Below are 21,637 nucleotides of genomic sequence, written 5' to 3' on the forward strand. Positions count from 1 at the left end.
TTGACATTAGTTGTATTGTCTCTTTTTTGCAGTTGAAATACTAAATGAGTGAATAAATGTGACATCAGATGTTTGATCAACTTGGTGATTTTCTAAAATATCATATATGTTAGTAAACTATTATAATTACCATATTTCATCCATAACCTGCAGAAGATAAAAATAGTATTTAATAGTTACATAAAAAAACAACATGCAAATAAATAAGAACTTTTTGAGGTTATAAACTATATTAATGACACAGCAAAAGTGTTTGTTGCAGCAGATTGACTTTACAGTACAATGTTCAACTTTGACACCTTTATGGCACTCACATACATTAAAAAAGGCCATGACTGAACATGGAGGATCATCTCTAAGTGGCGATCTCCAAAATGAAACCAAGAATAGACTGGTGTTGTAAATATTATGCTCACCATTCTCATTAAGTGAGTTTATTATTAAATTAAAAAACTGAATAATGATTATAAAAATGATATGGTTGTTAGACTGTTGCATTTTTGTGTGTGTTGTCAATAAGCTTGTTTATATAGTTTCTATCTGTGCGTGGTCTAGATCGATCTTAGATTTTAAAAATCAGTATCAATTGCTAAAAATTGTTTAAGTATGATTTCAGTTTTAGATCACATTCTCACATCTAGTGTAGTCAAAACACTCATGTAAACATGAATTTCATAGATAAACAGAACATTGTTAGTCACAAATGGATCTATTCTAGTCAAATTTAGATGTCCTTCACTTTCTTTCATTTTGATTTAACTTTATTTTTAAAATTGATTGACTTTACAGCTGTAATAATTCATCATTTTCACATTAAAAGTCACGACAAAAGCTACTAAAGCTTAAAAAACTAGTTTTTTTTGCACTGTTTGTTTTCATCCATGACTTGCTGTTACAGTTTGATTTATCTTCCTTAAAGATTGTGTTTTGTGTAGAGAACGTATAGTTTAATTTGGCCCAAGCGCGACAAGTCTAGTCTTTCCCCGCTGCTGACCATATGGCTCCTCTAAAAATGAGCTCCCTAACAGACGGTCATGTGTATGAAGCCAGTGTTCTCATGAAGGCGAGTCGGACATCATTTGTTCCTATTATTTGCACTGCGAAAGCATGTCCAGAACCAAGATTAACACTCCTCTGGCATTCAGAGGTTTGGCTCATGTGTACATGTTTTTTTTTCTGTGCCCTGTTACGTATGACCAACATACCGGTTCAGAGCAGTTACAGTTAATTTGAATCATTTATAGTAATTTCCTGACATGTTGTTCAGTTTATGAGCCTGTCAATGATTTATCTTGCTGCCCCCCTCTCTCTCTCTCTTTTCTCTTTCTCAGTCTGTCTCAGTTTTGCAACATGTTATTTAGTCAGCAAGCTTCTAGTCTGCCGAACCTGTTTCTCCTCTTCTCTCGGATGGAAGGATAAGAAAGAATGAGTCGGGAGGGGGTGGTGTGGGTGTTTAGGGGGAATTTTTGGCACACTTCCTCATTTTGTCTTCATAAATAACAGTGTTCCTAGCCTCCTTCTCTCTTTTGCAAGCTTATAACTGTGGAACAACAGTGATGTTGCTGTATTTAAAAACGAGAAGCGGTGGTTTTGAAAGCTTTTACTGAGTTTGAATGCAATCAGGAATCAAGTCTATGTCTTTTCATTTTAGCAAATACGACTGTCGGGCATTGATTTGTAATGTAGAAATTAGTGTTGCTTTTGGAAGGTTTGTGGAGTGTTTTTTTGTTAGTGTTTAGTGGTTGACATGTTTAATTAGTGTTTCCCCTTTATCGTTGTAACACAAATAAAGCAATATTTTCCATAGAAATCCATTTAAATACTCTGTTAAAATAGTTGGGTTAAAAATACCCCAACATATAACTCAACTGTAGGTTATTATAGCACCTTCCCAACTATGGGTTATTTTAACCCAATGCATTGGGTTATTTTGATTAAATGTTATTACTTCCATTCTGGTATTACTATTGCTACTATTACTATTACCACTATTAATTTTGTAATTATGATTGTGTAAATAAATAACATACGGTATAGAAAAATATTAAAAATGCTTTATTTCCATTACATTTTAGGTTCCAGACACTTATGTTAAAAAAAATCAAAAATCACAAACAATGAAGAAACAAAACAGAAAAAGTCTAGACAGTTATAAACTGTGCAAGCAGAAAATCATGTGTTGATGGAGCAGAATATGGAGCTCTGTGTGCTGTACTATCCAGCAGCTGCAGCAGGCTTCACTCAGTGTCCACAATGTACAATACATTTTAGCCACATTCAAACGGTTCTAAATGATGGCCTTGGATGGTGAAACGGATGTAAAAAAAACATGAAACGGGGAGGTAATTTGATTAAAAAAAATAACAACAATATTATTGCGTTAGAGCTTAAATAAACTTTATAACGCAAAAACAACATTACACACGCATATTAACACAGCTGTTCTGTGTCAGTTAAATCAGTTGACTGTTGAAATTCAAATTTTTAACCCAGCTAGTTGAGTTATTAAATACATAACCAAATAAAGATTAAAAATACCTAAACAAAGCACCAAATATGTTTAACTCAACCATTGGGTTAAATAAATGACTCATTGTTTTTTAGAGTGTATTCACTCAAAAACTCTCATGCTTTTAAACAATCATTAAGAGATTTAAAAAATCCATATGAATCAAGAAATTTGATACAAACTGGACTTGATTGCTTTATATGATAATTAGATTGTTGATTTACTTTGCTTTTTTATATACAAACATAGATCGGTGTACATAAATCATACCTGCTATATTTCTAAAATCCGATAAAGTCAGATTTTATGTATATAAAAAAAATCTTCATTAGTTTTCAAAAGATTAACCAGTTATTATGGGGACAGAACAACTTTTTAGGGTGAACTAAACCTTTAAGTCAAATTTAAATGATAGTTATTAATGTAGAATATATTTGTTTACTTATTTTTTATTTTATGGCTAATAATGTATAAAAACACCTAATAATGTATATTAGGTGTAAATAATAATAAAAATAAATCAATGCTAAAAGTGAATTTGAGCACATTATATGGTGCAGTATGGAAAATGGATATGCACTTTCAGACATGCATGGATTAGTTATTAATGGACGGCTTAGCCAAAAGCACTGCACAGGTATGTGTTTTTAGGTGGAGTCTCAACATATAGTATATATAGGATTATTAACCTATAATATGCAAAGGCTGTGAACCTGCTCACCCTGACATGTTGATTTATGCACGGTAAATGACTGATTTTCAACTGTAGGTGTTCTCATTTGTGCACGTGCACGGCGTCAATGCAAATATGCTCAAGCTATGCAATGTGTTATTGTGCAATAATACTGCATACTGTATCCTGTGTGTGTTATCTACTGTAAAGCTTTCCACCTGAGTGCATAAAACCGATCCTAATTACATTACCTGTTGGGAGAAAGAGGAGGGGCTGTGAGGTTTTTAGTGTTTGTAAATTATTTCCTTCTTTCAAGGATGGAAATTTTTACAGCTGGGGAAAGGAAAACTAGGCAGTCTGTACAGGCTTTTCATACACAATGAAATATTAAGTGGCTTCATTCTGACTGTGGCATGGCCTGAGGCCCAGGCCTATAGGCGGTTTTGTTTGGTCATCCGGTTTTGCTGTGGCCTCATTCGTTATTGATGAGGAAAGAGGACACGAGTGTGAAATTAGTTCACCAGAGCTTTTTAATATGAGCTTATGATACTGTAGAGTTATTGGGCTGCACCACTGCAAACAAACATTTCTGAAGAAGTCAGATGATCTATATCTGCCTCAAACAATGGTAGACTCTGTAAACATAGTGAGCTTCCTTCTCAGGTAGCATTTTTTAAATTCTGATTTCAAATTATTGTTTCCCTCCTGTACAGTAGCCTAGAATTTTCACTTTCGGGTTGTCTTTTAATTGTTTATTATTTTATTCATTTATTATTTGATTTGAATGCTAAAAGTAAAATTGGGCACAAGCATATTTAAATCTGCAGTAATTTAAAATTATATTTACAGTAAGACACAAGATTTCAATGCATGATTGCATTGAACATCAGACAATTGCATTGGACCGCAACACAACTCAGAAAATGTGTTTTTTGACAGCTAGTCCTATAATAAAGACACGGGGCTCTATTTTACAATATAGGCACAAAGTCTAAAGCGCATGGAGCAAAAGTATTGATTGCATGTCCAAATCCACTTTTGCTATTTTAAGGACAGAAAAATACACTCTTTGTCATGGCGCATGGTCTAACAGGGTTTTGCTTATTCTCTTAAAGAGTTATGGGTGTGTTTTGAGCATAACATGCATTAAACCAATCAGACCAATTGTGCATTTGCTATTTACATGGCAGACTTTGTAAGTGGAAAAACTGAATGCTTTACTAGCAAGAAAACACTTAAACAGACCATCTGCGGCTCAAGGATAAAGAACGAGCCTCGTCCATTCTGCTTCTTTACTTTCTCTACTTTTACTCATTGCTTTACTCCTTTACTTTCGTGGATAAGGAAATGATGTTGTACTCACTCCACTGAAGACATCCATTAGCCTACATATTTAGTTTTAAGCGCAAAGATTTGTTTTAAAACTATTTATAAATTCAGTTCTTAATTTCCAGCAAACCAATAAATGAACAATAAAATAGAAGTGTGGTCAAAAAACTGAGTTATATCCAAACACAAAATGATCCAATGCCCCATATGGACCCGACAGGTGGACAATTATACAAATTGTCATGAATAAACCAAAAAAAGCCAAGATAAAGAAGAATTGGAGGCAGTGGTTTTTATATTTTTGTAGAAAATATTTTTAATTCTTTTTTTATTTGTAAAGATTTTGTGTATTGCTGTAAGTCCTTTGTGTATTAATCAATGTGTATGTGTTTAAGGTGATGGACTTTAGACCTGCTTTCAGCTGGTCAATTAAAGGCAGTCTATTTCAGTTCCTCAAAATAGCAACACGCCAACAATGCACCTTAACACACCTCCTTTCTAGACGGGTACACCCATGTGTCCACAAAGAAGTTCAAAAGGATTTGCTCTTTAAACAACGTGGCACAAAACGGGAAAATTAAGGTTGCTTTGGTCTGAAAATAGCAACAAATCATGCAAAACACGTCTTGCACCTTATTGCGCTGGGTGTATGATCCACAGACAATAAATATCTAGCACTTCTGTAAAGTAAGTGTCCAATTTTAATACACTAGAAAATGTAAATTACCGTATAATGCAACCGTACAGTGCATTTCAGTGGCCAAAAAAGGATTTAAAAAACAACTTTTAGAATTACTTCCATTAGAAACTCAGAGATGTGGATTTGGATGGCAGTTAAATCGTCAAACGACCTCTGTATTTGTCTAAAACAGTAAGTAATTCAGAATGGGGCTATCAAATGTGTCATGAGAGAAAAACACTGACGTTCTAGATTCGTACAGCTATGAAGTCACCAACTACACCCTGTAAATTGTGAAAATCCTTTACATTCATCCCTTAAATCCAAATAGGGCTATAGAAAGTATTTTTCTTGACATGATTCAAGCAGGTGATTTACATGTAACATTCCGTGCTGTGCTATACACTCTTTGACAAATATGTAATTTTAGTACATTACAGAAGTATTCCAAAACCGATAATAAAATGCTATTATTATAAATTTAGCATCTTTCTCCAGTATATCCTGCCAATCAATCCTCAGGCCGACAGTCAATCTGAGTCCATCTCAGGTCTCACGTTGTATGAAACAGATGCTGAATCAACAGCAAGTTCAGTGACACCATTATTGTTTTGTTCCAAGACTGATTATGTAAGGCATGATAGACTGACTAAACAGGCTGGCATTCATATGATCATGTTACCTCTCTCCACAGCTGTGAACTATGGATAAACAGAAGGGTAATAAAAAGAGATAAGTCTATGGCTTCGTTACATATTTATTTTTGTTTTGAGGAACAGTGTTCTGCAGTCTGATTGAGGAAGTGTTGTTTTGTCGAGTCTTTCACTGCCTCCATGTATGCAAGCTTGTTTGTTCCGAAAGAGGTAGTGACTTGGCATATCATGGATCCATATTAATAAAGCATTACCATCACATGAAAATTACAGTTTGGCCAAGGGCGCATGCAGGGTAATGTTTAGTAAATGAGAGCAAACCACACATCTTCATCAGCCAAGACTAAACCATTTGTATTGATTTTTGACTGTTATAAAGCAAAGTCTGCTTAGGTTGAACATCAAATGATAAAGGAAAATCATTAATTATGTGGGACTGTGGTTTGTTTTGTGCTAAAGATAGCTGGAAAAGTGGGTTTTGGCTTTATTTATGTTAGATATACGTATTGAACTTTATGAGGTGTGCCCCCTGTGTTTTAACAGCTGCGAGCCCTCCCTATTAACATAACATCCACAGGAACTGTGGCTTCCTCACTGGTGAAGCGAGCAAAAGATCTCCAACTATACAACAAAAGACAGTGAGGTTTTGATTTCTGATTGTCTGTATGTGGACTACATTTGCCTCAAAAAATATTCAAACCAAAATGTGGCTTATGGAACAAAAAAAACATATTAATAATAATAATAATAATAATAATAATTATTATTATTATTATTAGAACAAAAAAAGATAAACTAAAGTGTACTGAAAGATGAATAGTATATTAGAGGTGTATAAAGGTCACTTCTCACCCCAGAGTTTTTCTTTTCCTGTTTATTGTTATTTATTTATTTATTTAATTTCTTATGTATTTTTCATTTAATTCAAACCCTGGCTTGTAAATAGTTGTTGCTTGTATGTTGGCTTTGTTTTGTAATAAATATTATAAATATCTTAATTTCATTGGTTCTAATGTAAAGAAATATCAAACTATTTAATATTTGTTTGAAATAAATTTAGAACAAGCAAACTTTACAACAAGGTGTCCCCTGGGAATGCCATTAAATTTCAAAAACTAAATTTTAGGCCTTAAAAAGTCTTAAATTTACTGAACTACTGTGTTGTAGTTCTTAAATAATTTTTAAACAGGTTTTAATTTTTCCATCCAATCGATCAGTTACCAATAATATGTCTTAATGAAACCTTATATTTTATATTTAATTTTTTTTATTGCAAAGAGATACAATTCACAACAGCTGTTAAACATTTTGGTCCCACTTTATTTTGATGATCCGTTTGCTGAATTTGAGTTGCATGCCAACTAATTCTCATTAGGTTAGAAGTAGACTGCTAGGTTGGGGTTAGGGTAAATGTAAGTTGACATGTACTTGCAAAGTTTCTTATATTCAGTTAAATGTCTGTGGAAGGAGCAGTATCAACAGATATTAAGCAGACAGTCTACTAATACTAATAGACCATCAAAATAAAGTGTAACTGACATTTTTACATCAAATTCCTCCATAAATTCAAGGAAAGACAACTAGAAACCATTATATGATTCCTTTAGGATAACACATTAGAAAGTCTAAGTCGGTATAAGTCTAAAAATACATTCTTAATCTTAAAAGGGTCTTAGAAAGTCTTAAATTTGATTTGATGAAACCTGCAGAAACCCTGGTATAAGCATGATAAGGCAATTTGGTAGGTTTCAAATATCGAAACATATTGTTCAAAATCTGGTTGTGACACTATGTTTGCTCAACTACTGTAAATGTGTAGGTATTCTGCAAGGACACTTGAGGTGAACTCAATTTATTATGTACACTCTAAAAAATATTGTTTAGACCAAACAAAAAAAATCTACGCAACAGTTTGCATCAATATTTTCAAGTTACGGCAACATCTAACAAAATGAAGTTCAGACAGCAAACTTTATTAAGTTAGCCAAATTACCTTTACCTCTTCAATCAGAGGTATTTTTACATAGCACAACCTCAATTTTTTTAAGTTGAGTACTTAAAAAATTAAGTTGTTCCAACTAGCTTTTTTTATTAACATTTAAACAAAAACCAGTGTTATGTACTTAATTACCATAATTATACATGCTAGTTTTCAAGTTTAGAATCTCAAAAAAATTAAGTAGCTGAAATTAAATTTTTTGTTTGTTTTCATATTATTGTTAATTTAGGTGCTTGTAAGAAATACATTTTTAAACAACAGCAATTTTAATTTCAGTAGCTTTTTATTTATTTAGAAACACAGTTTTCAGTGTTTTATTTTAAATATTGCACTTCTCAAAGTTTACAAAACACAAATGTGCACTGTCTCACAAATTATAAACAAACTGACACGTCAGCTTTGCCTTCAAAAATGTGCATGCATGCATAGCTATGCCATCACAATGAATTCCATCAAAACAAGAGTTATAGGCATTGATACACTTAAAGCTAACTATTAACTTATAAATTGAATATTTTACAAACTACTTGTTATTAGTTAACCTTAATTGTAAAACATGTAACATTTGTATTATTATAAACAAACATATATAAATGCCACCATTCATATAAACAGTATGAAATAAAAAGATCAGCATGTGGACTTCAAAATACAAAACAATGTAGTTGCAACATAAAGAGCAAAATGTACTTTGAAATAAGTAGAGGCTTCAGAAAATGCTGTTCTTGAGACGCATTACTTTTGCACTGGGATTCAGTCCATCAAGTTCAAGAAACAGCTTCTGAAACACTTAACAAGTATATTTAAGCTCCTTGGGGTAGCTCAGATTCAGAGCATATATTATGCCCGTTAGCAGAGCACAACACCTTGAGATATCCATTCCAATCAGGATTCTGATGCCCTCAACAATGATGGTTCCCGTCTTGTAGTTTAATTCCATAGTTGACAGATCACCAATGATGGCAATTTTCATCACTTGCTTTTCAAGGTCTGCCTCAATTTCTTGTGTATTCTTGTAAAGCAAAAAAAAAATTGATTAGCATGATAGAGATAATTAAATTTATAATTACTTCAATTTTTTATTTTACTTACATATGATTTCAGTTAATCTCTGGAAACTTTGTTTTATTTTACCCCTTACATGCATGCACCCAGCTACTCACTCATAAGAATAATTCGTTTCACAATGTAATTTAAATGGAAAAGTGAAACGCAACTGTCACACCCATTTTACAAATCTTTCTCATTATTGTCAACATCTGTTTATTGAACTAAATAGTACATTGTTATTTTAACACAGAGCTAGGTAAACTCAGTGTGTGTAGACAATGTAATATACCTACACATTTAACTAAAAGAGAGCAGTCATTGAGCACATATTTTGTCTTGTATGTTTCCACTGTCAAGGGAATATTTAATTTTAATTTTAAAACATTGTAATACTCACAGCAAACTCCTTGAAAATATCCTCTTCTTTCTCTCCAAGATAGACAACAAGACAGTGAATGGCTACTTCTCTCCATACTTCAACTGCATTGTTCTGTTTAATTAGAAAAATATATATTAAGATAAAGTACCTACAGTAAATGAATATAGTTTTATCTGAACAAACAACTGATGGCAACCTGACAATTTAACACAAATCTAAACTATTCTAGTGTGTACAAATTATTTACAATACCTCAAGAAGCATATCCTTAATCCTTCTGATTCTTTCCCCTTTAGCTCCTCCCCTTGATGAGGCCAGGTCCATTAGTTTTGGGGTGCATTTGTCAAGTTTGGCCATAAATGTGGATTCAAGACCTACAGTGGTTATCCTCTTGAATTCTTCATTTATCTGTAGAAAAAATAGAATATTTAAATAATGGAATAATTGTATACAATGTGTAACACAACAAATAACATGTAATATGTTATTGTTGTAAGAAGTTTTTAGCATAAATAACTTCAAGATGATTTTCTCGCAAAATTGTGAAACTAGACTAAAAATAAAACTAAACTTACCTGTGTTGCATCTGATAATGCAGGCCAGCGCTCCAAGATATCCCAAGATATCCCAAGATATCAACTTGAAAATTGTTTATTTTTGTTACTTCATGCAAAAGGTTTACATTAGACAGATTTGTGGACTGTAAGATGGGCTTTACAACCCAAGCAGGACTGAAAAATACCTTTGATGATGGGTCCAGATGCTGATCGAGATATAAAATGTAACTTTTTAACAACCTCTTCTATACACCTGTAAGCTACATTAAAAGTGCTCTCCAGTTTTAGAAACAACAAAGCTATTTTTTTTTTCTATGCAGTTTGGCAGGTCTGTCACATCATTATTGTCATCTTGACCTTCATCAGACAGATCCCCACTTTGACCTTCCACATCACTGTGTTGATCTGCATTGAATGAACATACATACCTTTTTATTATGTCTGCCTTGAAGTCATGCAATGAGTGAGGAGTATGTTTTCGGCTTCTGTGCGAAGCAAATGTACCATAAATGTTAGTTCTGAAATTGCAGTTCTGAAATACACAGATGACAGTTTCGTGTTTTTTTTATTTCTATGGAAATTGTCATGGCATTGCAACAAGGACAAGTAAAATAAAAACTTTCTGCAAATCTGGAGGTTTTCTAAGTTTGATGTCTTGATAAATGTGATCTAAGGCTGCCCCATGTTCTGAAAAAACACAAACAATCTTGACAGAGGCATGAAAATGGTTGCCCACAATTACCATGGTGTAGTCTGTAATGTTTTAGCAAAACTATTTGTGTTGATGTTTCAAATTTACACATTTTGCACCCCAACCTATTTTATATACAAGCCTACTTATATCTAAAATACAGATCAGCCTAGAAAGTTGTAATACAGTTGCATGAACTTTGTATGAAAATCTTAGCAATCAGTAGATAAATGTAGTATTTTCCATAAGAACAGGAGGAATAAAATACAAATTTCAGGTTGGATAACAACTGTGAGCAAGCTCCAGAAAATATATTTCTGCTAGGGTAACTAACATAAAACATGCAGGATAAAGCAATACTATTTATGAAAAAAGCATCTACTATATAAACTTTATGTTATTTTGACATATATACTAAATTGCCTTTCTGGCTTACCGTATGTGTTTTTACTTTTTTTATCTACTATTTTCTAGTAAAAAAACACTGCCAACATCAACTATAATTTACCAGGAGTAGCCAACACTAATGGAATGTAGAATATTGATTTGGAAATGAAATAAAACCCAGATTTCTCACCTTAAAGTATCCTTTGTGCCAAACAGTCTGCTTAAAACTTGTCCGGACATGCCTGTTGATCGTTCAGTGAGGTAGGAGCTTTGAAATCCAGAACTCCATTGGTGTGAAAAAATTGAGTTATCAACGCAATTTTTTTGGGTTGTTATAAGTTAAATATTGTTTTAAACTAATTGACAGATATATTTATCTTTAAATTACCCTCTTTTTTAAGTTGATGTAATTATCAATATTTTCCTGTTGTGTAAACTTAATAAAATTACTCTGGCAATTTAAAAGTTTTAATATAATCAGCAATGTAGAATTTTTAAGTTACAACAATGTATTAAACTCTGTGGTGGTAACAGATCGCTTGAGTTATTTTTTAGAGTGTACCTCCACTAAAATGACCTTGATACTACACTCAGTGCAAAATGCTTGGTTGCTTCAACACAGATCTGGTTCAGATATGGACAACTTAAATTTGGATTTTTTAAATCTTATCATTGATTGATAAACCATTACCAATATCAACTGAAAGAAATGCTTATTTGTTTGTAGATACCGATTAGTTTGGTAATGTATGTTTTAGACTTTTAGCGTGTCACTCCAGACACCTTTCACTTAGAAAGTTTCAGAAAGTTTTCTAATATAAGAATTGAAAATTGTTTTAATTACATGATTTCAAAGGTGAATTTTTAAGCAACAGTGGATTAGTGATCTTTCGGAAATTGTTCTAATTTCCAGATTTTGTGCTCATGGAATATTTATTATCATTATCAGCTTAAAGGTCCCATGAAATTAAAATCAGTTTTTTAGATGTTAGTATCAGTATTGTTCATTTTTAGGATATCTATAAGCTAGTCTGCTCCGAAACAGTGACAAAATTTGCGTCTAGAAGATATAAAACTGATATAAACATTTAAAGCTAGTAGTTTGTCACTTCCACCTAAATGGAGCAACGCTTATTTCACGTCACCACATACGATACCACATTTCTCATCACATTATAGCCAATCAAATGCTCTTTAGTATCTGACATGCCCCGCCTCCTTTAAGACGCTTCTCGTTTGCTTTTCATTTGATGCACTTGGGCTTAACCACTCTCACTGGCAGAGCAGTGATAAAACAAAATCCCATTGGCTAAATTTTTAAATAGTGGAGGAGCTACACTATGTCTGACCCTCTCTTCGTGTTTCGGTTGAGATTACGTCAAACAACGAATAAAGCATTCACAGGATCTTTAACATTTTTAATAAAAGGTTTTTTAGGATATTTTTTTTGTGAACAATTCTTTTTATTATTTCAGTTTTTGTTTAATATAGAAATTTTACAGCAATTGATTATATCATAATACAACCTGAATCCCCACCTTTCACCCAGGTAGACTTGTTCTTTAAGAACAGAAGTTAAAAGATTGCAGTAAAAGAATAATGATAAAATAAATAAAAATAAAAAACAAGAATAATGTTTAACTAAATAAAGAGTAGATGTTAAATAAGTACAAATAAATAACTATTGCATTGTTTTTTTTAGGATTATTTCATTATTAGAATGTACAAACAAACAGCATTTAATTGAATGGTTAGGATTAATGATCACTGTGATCAATTAAATGCATCATTACTAAAAAAAAGGATTCATTCTTTAAGCAGCAAGCACACGGAAAGTTAGTGCAACATTAGACAAAGTGCAATGTCATGCAAAAAGTTTGTGCTGTACTTAAGTTGACATTTGATGTTAAAATAGTGTTCATGATGCTAAATAAAAAGCAAGGAACAGTTAATTTGCCATAGATGTCATGTGATTGCTTCCCAACATGGATGACAGGTTGAAAATAGATCAGGAATGCAGAAGCACGTCCTTTGTGAATGGACACCTTTATAAGTTGCATTCGTGCTTGATTATTACTTTTATTTTAATATTACATTTAATATTAAACATTAAATCTGGACTGCTAGCCTGTAGAAACAGTCCTTATTTTTAAGTAGAGTTTGCATATGCGTGCTAGTTTGTGCTTTGGGAGTGCCATTTCCTCAGACTGTCTGGATGTGTATGTGTGTGTGTTCATTTGTATCAGTGCTCCTAGTGGACCGCACCTCTTTCAGGAAGACAGATGCAGGACTGAGCTGCTCCAATCAGTCTGGTTCTCAGAACTCCTAAGCTGAATACAAGTGCTAGTTTGACAGTGCAGAACAAGGGAAGCTGGGTGGGAGAAATGACCAGTGACATAGAGGATATGAGGATGAAAGAGCCAGAGGAAAGGTGGATCTGATAATGGAGGAAAGCCCTGTTAAATGCTTGTTATATGTTTAGTGTCTTGAAAAGATCTATTGAGCCTGAGCACAGTCTACAGTCATTGAACTCTCACTGTAAGGAAAGTTCATTGGCCTCCAGCAAGCAAAGACACTGACTCAGATGACATGCAGTAAACAAGGTACTAACTGTAGAATGGAGGGTTAGTAAAATAAAGCTGCTTTTGATAACTTTACGAAAATAAAAGAAATAGTCAACCCAAAAAAACTAAAATAATTATTTACTGTTCGTTTGCTAACCCTCGGGTCATTCAAGATGTAGCGTAGGTGGATTTTTTTCATTAGTACAATGAAGTTTATTAGTGGCTGCCAACAGTTTGAAAGTCAAAAAACAAGTTACAGGCAAAACCAAATTACCTGACGACCTTGTTCTTGGATGCCCTGAGGGTGTGCAAATGACATGCAAATTATTATTTTGGAGAGAAGTAACCAATTAAATGAATCAAATCAGTAATAAGAATGAGCCTTTGATACTTGTTGATTTTAACAAGTGCAAGTTATTAAAACCAAAGACAAAAAAAAAATTTATTCTGGCTTCTTTATCCATACATACATACACTCACCGGCCACTTTATTAGGTACACCTCTCCAACAGTTTGTTAACTAATTTCTAATCAGCCAATAACATAAGCAGCTCAATGCATTTAGGCATGTAGACATGGTCAAGACGATCTGCTGCAGTTCATACCGAGCATCAGAATGGGGAAGGTGATTTAAGTGACTTTGAACATGTCATGGTTGTTTATGCCAGACAGACTGGTCTGGGTATTTCAGAAACTGCTAATCTGCTGGGATTTTCAAGCACAACCATCTCTAGGGTTTACAGAAAATGGTCAAAAAAAGAGGAAATACCCAGCGAGCAGCAGTTCTGTGGGCACAAATACCATGTTGATGCCAGAGGTCAGAGTAGATTGGCCAGAATGGTTTGAGCTCATAAAAAGGCAACAGTAAATCAGATAACCACTTATTACGCACAACATGTCAAACCTTGAGGCAGATGGGCTACAGCAGCAGAAGACCAAACCGGGTGCCACTCCTGTCAGCTAAGAGAGTACCTTGTTGAATCTATGTCACGAAGGATTAAGGCAGTTCTGTAGGCAAGTGGGGATCCAACCCATGACTAGTAAGGTGTACCTAATAAAGTGGCCAGTGAGTGTATATAGGGTACAGAGTACATGCCTAATGTTTATATATGTATAAAGAGAGTGAGGGGGAGAAAAGTTAAAGTCTATTGTTAAGACATTTTCTTAATAAGCATGTAGATATTTTTTTTTATTTTATAATTTTTTTTATGAATCGCACAAAGAATAACATTAATCCCTAAAACAATGGGGACAAGTTCAGACGTGTTCAACCACTTAATTTGAATATGTATTTACAACAAAAAGATAATCACCAAAGCAGGGCTCATCCATTAAGTTCACAATAACTAATATGTAAATTTGAAGATTAACGGGAGGCAAAAACTAAAAAAAGAGGGACCCCAATGTACTGCAGAGTTAGTGTTTTTTTTGACTGATAATCTTTCCTAGTGTCATAGAATAGGATTTTAGTTAATTTAAAACAAATGGCAAACAATTAAAAATTCTCAATGTGGGTCACTGAAATCATATATTTCCATTCTTTTTATTGTTATGTTTTACATTGTGACTATTGTCACACCATATGGTCTAAAGTTCAAGGCTGCAAAGACTTTAGTCGACTTGCAACACTTTTTTCAGTGTACAAAGCAACAGATACATTCAGCCATAAAAACATATCACTCCCAGTCATTGAACAGACCGAGAAACAACTTCATTTTGAAGTTAGACTACTTTTTTTTCTTTCAGAGGCACTACAGTGGGGGAGTGAGGGTGAAAAAACAGATTGGACCCTGAAACTGTTGTTCTGCTCTCTGATTGGCTGACTCCTGTTGCTAGGCTTGTGTCTTTTGTGTTATTTTTTTTTCGCTCTTTCTTCCCCCTGCTCTCTGATAGGTCAGGATGGAACCAGTTCAGACGAGGGCTGCGTCAGGCAACTTTTTCTGCCACTTGTTGAACATCCGACGGCTTGTGGTTTTAGTATGGCTGCTCGTTCAGCACAAGAAAAACAACAGCGCAAAGACGCATATTCACACAGAGAGGCACTTCTACAAACACACCCTGTTACACAGAACGCGTTCACACAAATATGAAAGTTTTTCACCGGCAAAGCCAGAGTTATCTGAAGATGTTGAAGAAGTCACTTTTTCCAGTCTTGTCATTCACATATATAGGCTTGAATAAATGGTTTAAATCTGCTGTTTCATATTTGAACAAACAATAGGCTAAAGAGATTTCCAGTCACAGACACCATGAGAGTTTTGAAAAGCTTTAGTTTTATTTGTAAGTTTTTAGGTTACAGTAAAGACAATCGGCTTACAGTAATGATGATTGGATTAATTTGACTTGATTGGCATGTTTAATTTGGAAATAAAATGAAAATTGATAGTTTGTGTATTTTCTCAGAAGTACATGTATATGTCCAGGCATGTTCCTCATGTGTGATGGTTAAATGAGTTGGAATGATACAACTGAAAAAGACTCTAAAGACAACACTTAAGTGTTTGCCAACAATTGTGCAAGCTTTTGATTTTTGTTAGGTGTTTTTATATGACTGGAGTACTATAGTAAACTCTTTGTGCAGTCTATTTTCTTATCTATATAACCAATAGAGCCCTATGTTATGATGTGGTGTGAGTACAGTAGAGCCTGAAGTTTGTTCTACAATAATAGTCTGCCTTTTTTTTAATAAAGAGGGGGAAACGGGAGGTGGGCGCAAGGCAAACGCTGACCATTCTCTTCTGTAGGTTTGCTGAGCCATAGGGCTCAGTGGACCTGGTTAAACCACCTCTCTATCACTAGAGAGAGTGCTGACTCCTGCTCTGGTCTGTTTACACCCCTCTCAGCCCCCTGGTGTAGGACAGTCCCTTCAGACACAATGAACATGCTGAATAGCTACTCTTCATCTCGTGAGCGATGCCAAATCCAAAAGCTTTGACAGCCTTCTGCTCATGCACAGAACTTTAATTAGATGGACTTGTATATATTCTACGATTGTGCATTTGCACAAATAAAGACATTAGGTATTGTGCAGTTATGCATTCATATTTAAAGATTCAGTCTCTAAACTGTGTGAACAACATTTTTAAAATGTATTGAAAAACCAAAGGCACCTGTAGAAGTTTTTTTTTTCTTCTACTTCTTTTTCCTAGAAAATAATCAATACTCCTGCCAAAAGCGTCACTTTATCTGCTAGGTGTCTTGACTTGTTCCCTGTGGGGGATATAAAGCTGAGGGCAGGGATTGATCTTGGCTTGTTTTTCACTGTAGTCCATGCCGTCATCCTCATTCACGTTGCGAGGCTTGTTTACTGCAGTTCGCTTTTGCTCAAGGAAAAAACATCCCCTCCCTCTTGCTCGAGCTACTTAAATCAGCCCCTTACATCGGGCTTTTGAAACTGTGGCCATATAGACTACTAAACAAACCATGTAAATAGGTTTATTGGAAGACAAAGTTAAAAGTCGGTTAAGTATTAACCAATATTAGAAAGCTTTCCAGTCATGCATCTGTAAGCAAAGGAAAGCTCTCTATCAGAAGTGCAGAGTGCATATCACTCCATTAACTCTTAATACATGAAATGACTTTAATGTTAGTTACGTTATGCTTTACAACGTGGTTTATTTTACTTTCATGTTGTTTTAAACCTGTATGACTCTAATGTGAGGCACAAAGGGAAATGTGAGATCATTTTAATGTATCCTTTTCTGCATAAAGTAGTCTAAATCGCCGTATTTTAGCTTTAATGCGCAATAGTTCAATGTTTCTATGATGCATTGGTCCACAAATAATGACAGAATTAATATTTTTGCGTGAAGTACAGTGTTAAGTCGGCTGAAGGCGTTGTGTCTTTAATTCCGCCCTCTTGGCTTTGATTGGACAACGTAGGTTGTTTTCGCAACGCGATTGGCTCCTGGTCACGTCACTCACGTTAACAGCCTGTTATTTACCACAAGAGGGCTAGGAAGCAGTGGGTATTCTGCTCGGGAGCTGGAACAGCTGATATGAACGGGTAGCATAACCCAATGCCTCAAGGAACAACAGGATAAAGCAAATACAAAGAACAGTCGCTCTAGATTTTATTTTTAAAAGCAGAACAGCGCAATATGAGGCACGCATTGGCATCTAATGAAACTATGGAAAACTCCTCTCTCACCATGACAGACTTGTTTAAAATTTGCACACAGTGCGAGCGACTTAGTAAAAAGGTAAGAAAGCGTATGAGTTTGACATCGAGTTTAAATAACGACTTATTGTTACACTTTTTATGTTATTCGTTAACTTGTTTCCTTTGAGTTCTGTTCGTTGATTTCAGTATATGTTCGTTCATTCAGATCGTTTGCTGCAGTGCAGTCAGTTCTTTGTACTTGAATCATGAAGACCGGTGGCTTGTTTTTCTGTCATCTGATCATTATATACTTGCTATTGATCAATGACTAACGATATGAAGTTAGTGTCACATTGACCAAATTCTTCTTTTAATTTAATAAACATTGTGAGATCATATATGCATATACAGTATGCCATTGTCTGCAACTGCTGTATGCTGCTGCAGGGGGACGATCTCATTGTTTGCGGAGTCAAGTTTAATACCAATGTAATTAATAACAATGTATTTTTTTGCACAATTTCTTGCATATCCCTATCTGATTCAGCAATTTTTCATGTTTATGTCACTGGTGCATTGCAAACTCAGCCAACCTTTGTTCATAAGGTATCTAGGCTGTTTTGAGTCATTCTCTTTGTGTCTTTGACAGTGAGAAGATGAATGATGTTCAAGATGAATGATCATTTGCTACTTATATTATAATGCATTTTTGGTTATGTATTATAAAGGATTTATTTACTACTAAATGCCGTAGAATATTCTAGAACCAGCCGTTGATGTTTGAGCTGAGGAAGGATGTTGTTTTTAAGAGCTCTGGTCTGATGCCAGAAATTCTTCGATACTAGTATAGCTTCATGCCAAGAGCTTCTCTGTGGTTTTCGATCATGTAATCATGTTTTTTTCAATCTTTTCTAGGATGTTGGAGTGCGAATCCCCAGACCAGTGGGAAATGGACCAAGTAGATTTATACCAGAGAAAGAGGTGAGCGTTAACATCTGCCCCGCTTGCTCAAAGTTAACATAAATCTGGCAACAATCATTTTTAATCAACAAATGGCACCTCTGTTATTTTTAATCGCACAAACAGCATTTATCATACACTTTAGTGAAGTTATTTTACCAGCACTGAATTCCTCAGGTTCACCGCGTCTCTACTCCCCTGTTGTCCCAGATACTTCAAGTCAGTAAATTGGATGAAAGGACACAGTCGATTTTTGAGGATGCCTTTGCAGTGCTTGGTCGCCTCGACAACATCTCCTTGGTCATGGGGTTTCATCCTCAATATCTGGAGAGCTTTCTTAGGACACAACATTACCTCCTTCAGATGGACGGTCCATTGTCTCTGCACTGCAGGCATTATATTGGAATAATGGTGAGGTTGCAGACGGTATTTTTTGTATGAAATTCAAAAACCCCAGTGGTAGCTTGTTCTAAATGCTTGTGTCTGTGTTCAACAGGCTGCTGCTAGGCACCAGTGCACGTATCTGGTCAACCTGCACGTGAATGACTTCCTGCAGGTCGGAGGTGATCCGAAGTGGTTGAATGGTCTGGAAGAAGCCCCACGGAAGCTGCAGGCTCTCGGGGAGCTCAATAAGATCCTGGCCCACCGCCCCTGGCTGCTCACCAAAGAACACATTGAGGTATGACTTCAGCCTCACGGTCACTCGTGGAAACTCGCCAACAGTTGTTATGCAACTGTAATGAGCATCGAGATGTTTTATAATGCTGTTACACGATACTGTGAAGTATGAAAACTGATCAGGTTTCAGTAGATAGGATTTAAACGAGCTTAAATGGGGTTATTTTATTAGCATTTAATGTTTTAGATACATGGTGCTATTAATTCATGATAAACACATGCAGATAGTGATTTGAACGCATCACTTCTGTGATGAGCATGTTCATTTCAGTATAAGTTAAATTTATGTTAATTTAATATTAATTTCTGAATAAAAATGTATTCTGTTTGGTTTTTGGTGAAAAAAAGTTGAGACTTTCACAAAAGAAGTCTCAGTAAAACAATTTAGTCTTTGAACAACAAGCTTTACTTCATAGGTTGGTGTAATTCTTTATTTCTAAGTATTTACGAATGGTATTTTAACAGTAGCGATACTGGATGAGTCATTAAACTGAAACTACACTGAAAGTTTTGGATTTTTTTTCCCTCAAAACCACATAAATAGTGAGAGTATATTTCTAAGAACCTGGCATCTTTTAGATATTTCAAATATTACTCTATTTCTTTTGTTGTGGAAACTCCTGCCTGTCATTGAAATGTATATGTTTTTCTCCTTCTTCTAAATAACAGCGTCTGCTGAAGGCAGAGGAGCACAGCTGGTCCCTGGCTGAGCTGATCCATGCTGTGGTGCTACTCACACACTATCACTCTCTGGCCTCCTTCACGTTTGGTTGCGGCATCACCCCTGACATCCACACAGATGGAGGACACACGTTCAGGCCGCCCTCACTCAGCGGGTACTGCGTTTGTGACATTGCCAATGGCAACGGTGCCCAGGAGGATATGTTTGGGAACCAGCAGGTGAGACACAGGCCAACGTTCAACGAAAAAATGATCGCAAAAACCTGTGGAATGTGAGGTTCAAATTTCAGTACAACGTACATTACGTTTGTGTTGATCTAGACTCCTGTATGCATGTTTTAGGTGTCAGAATCATCTGGTGAGGTGGAAGTGCTCATGGAGAGGATGAAGCAGCTTCAGGAATGTCGTGATGAAGAAGAAGCCAGCCAGGAGGAAATGGCCACTCGTTTTGAGAGGGAGAAGACGGAGTGTATGCTGGTGGTCACCTCTGGTAAGTAGATGCTTCCACTAAAATGTTTCATATCAGTACGTTAGACATTACTCCAAGCCTGTTTTCCTCATCTATTTATTTGATAAAAAAAACGATAAAATTGTGAAATACAATTAAGATGAAAATGATTAATGTCTATTAATGTATTTAAATCCCAAAGTCGCTCAGAAATCTGAATATGCTGATTTCCTGTTTTATTGGGATTAATTATTACTGGTACTCAATCACAATAAATCATCGTGTTTGCTCAACAGAAGATGAGGAGTGTGTGCCATCCAGAGATGTTTCGCGACACTTTGAAGACCCTAGTTATGGCTATAAAGACTTCTCCAGGAGAGGAGAACATGTACCAACTCTCAGAGTGCAGGTGAGAGGAAGGGACATCATCTTTGCCTTTGACTACCAAAGAAAAATTAGGATTACATTAACAGCCCTATGTTTTGTGCCCTTAACAGGACTACAGTTGGGAAGATCATGGATTTTCCCTCGTGAATCGGCTGTATTCGGATTTCGGCCAACTTCTGGATGAAAAGTTTCAGATCGCGTTCAATCTGACATACAACACAATGGCAACACATCAGGGTGTGGACACTTCCATGCTCCGCAGAGCCATCTGGAACTACATCCACTGCATGTTCGGGATTCGGTCAGTCATTCTACTGCTCACTGTTTTACAAACGTTTCATAGATTCAGTCATGCTGTAAGAATTACTGTATATATTAGTTACTATATATATTACACAATCATGCTTTAAGAATTACTATATATATATATATATATATATATATATATATATATATATATATATATATATATATATATATATATATATATATATATATATATATATTTATATATATGTGTGTGTGTGTGTGTAAAATGTATAACACACATTTATAAAAAATAACTGGCAAATATGTTTTTTTTTTCTATTTTACATACTAGAATAACTGTAGGCAAAAAAAAAGAATAAAAATGTGAAAAATGTATTTTAGTAGTGCACAGCTTACAAAATGCAATTTTAGTCTTAATGAGTACTGTATTATTTGTCGCCTCCAGTCATTAAAATATCTCTTTCTCCTATTGCGTGGCAGGTACGACGATTATGATTATGGAGAAATTAACCAACTGTTAGACCGCAGTTTTAAAGTCTACATCAAAACAATGGTGTGCAGTCCAGAGAAAATCACCAAGAGGATGTACGAGAGCTTCTGGAGACAGTTCCGGCACTCTGAGAAAGTAAGAAAGGCTTCAG

The 21,637-nt window shown here is 34.9% G+C and overlaps 2 protein-coding genes across 5 annotated transcripts in view; one reads left to right on the top strand and one right to left on the bottom strand.

Moving 5' to 3' along the window:
• The window catches only part of sesn1 (sestrin 1), an 81,881-nt gene that overhangs the window by 58,544 nt on the left and 1,700 nt on the right, over nucleotides 1-21,637 (top strand). The window contains exons 1-9 of one of the 4 annotated variants that reach the window (XM_087296608.1): nucleotides 17,437-17,672; nucleotides 18,488-18,553; nucleotides 18,710-18,943; nucleotides 19,029-19,211; nucleotides 19,880-20,110; nucleotides 20,234-20,381; nucleotides 20,636-20,748; nucleotides 20,837-21,027; nucleotides 21,477-21,621. In XM_087296608.1, the coding sequence (XP_087152734.1) occupies nucleotides 17,571-17,672; nucleotides 18,488-18,553; nucleotides 18,710-18,943; nucleotides 19,029-19,211; nucleotides 19,880-20,110; nucleotides 20,234-20,381; nucleotides 20,636-20,748; nucleotides 20,837-21,027; nucleotides 21,477-21,621 (1,413 nt within the window). In that variant the 5' untranslated portion in view covers nucleotides 17,437-17,570. Of the gene's footprint in view, nucleotides 1-17,436; nucleotides 17,673-18,487; nucleotides 18,554-18,709; nucleotides 18,944-19,028; nucleotides 19,212-19,879; nucleotides 20,111-20,233; nucleotides 20,382-20,635; nucleotides 20,749-20,836; nucleotides 21,028-21,476; nucleotides 21,622-21,637 lie in introns of those variants that run through there. The other 3 variants (NM_001002660.1, XM_087296606.1, XM_087296607.1) reach the window with 3 other exon arrangements.
• LOC147839366 (uncharacterized) lies at nucleotides 8,107-9,885 on the bottom strand. The gene is made up of 4 exons (XM_087298364.1): nucleotides 9,847-9,885; nucleotides 9,524-9,679; nucleotides 9,290-9,382; nucleotides 8,107-8,854 (listed from the first exon to the last, which is right to left on the bottom strand). The coding sequence occupies exons 2-4, from the start codon at nucleotides 9,626-9,628 to the stop codon at nucleotides 8,633-8,635; spliced, it is 420 nt and encodes a 139-aa protein (XP_087154490.1). The 5' UTR covers nucleotides 9,629-9,679; nucleotides 9,847-9,885; the 3' UTR covers nucleotides 8,107-8,632.

This window comes from Danio rerio, chromosome 20 (assembly GCF_052040795.2).
Source record: "Danio rerio strain M-AB ecotype USA chromosome 20, GRCz13ab, whole genome shotgun sequence".
NCBI lineage: Eukaryota > Metazoa > Chordata > Actinopteri > Cypriniformes > Danionidae > Danio > Danio rerio.

Bases quoted from the DNA above. Each gene is read 5' to 3' on its own strand.
- LOC147839366 (XM_087298364.1), bottom strand. From the start codon at position 9,628: ATGGCCAAACTTGACAAATGCACCCCAAAACTAATGGACCTGGCCTCA. The intron at 9,383-9,523 runs GTATTGTAAATA...CTAATTAAACAG, and splicing joins TTAAGGATATGCTTCTTGAG to AACAATGCAGTTGAAGTATG. The intron at 8,855-9,289 runs GTGAGTATTACA...TTGCTTTACAAG, and splicing joins ATATTTTCAAGGAGTTTGCT to AATACACAAGAAATTGAGGC.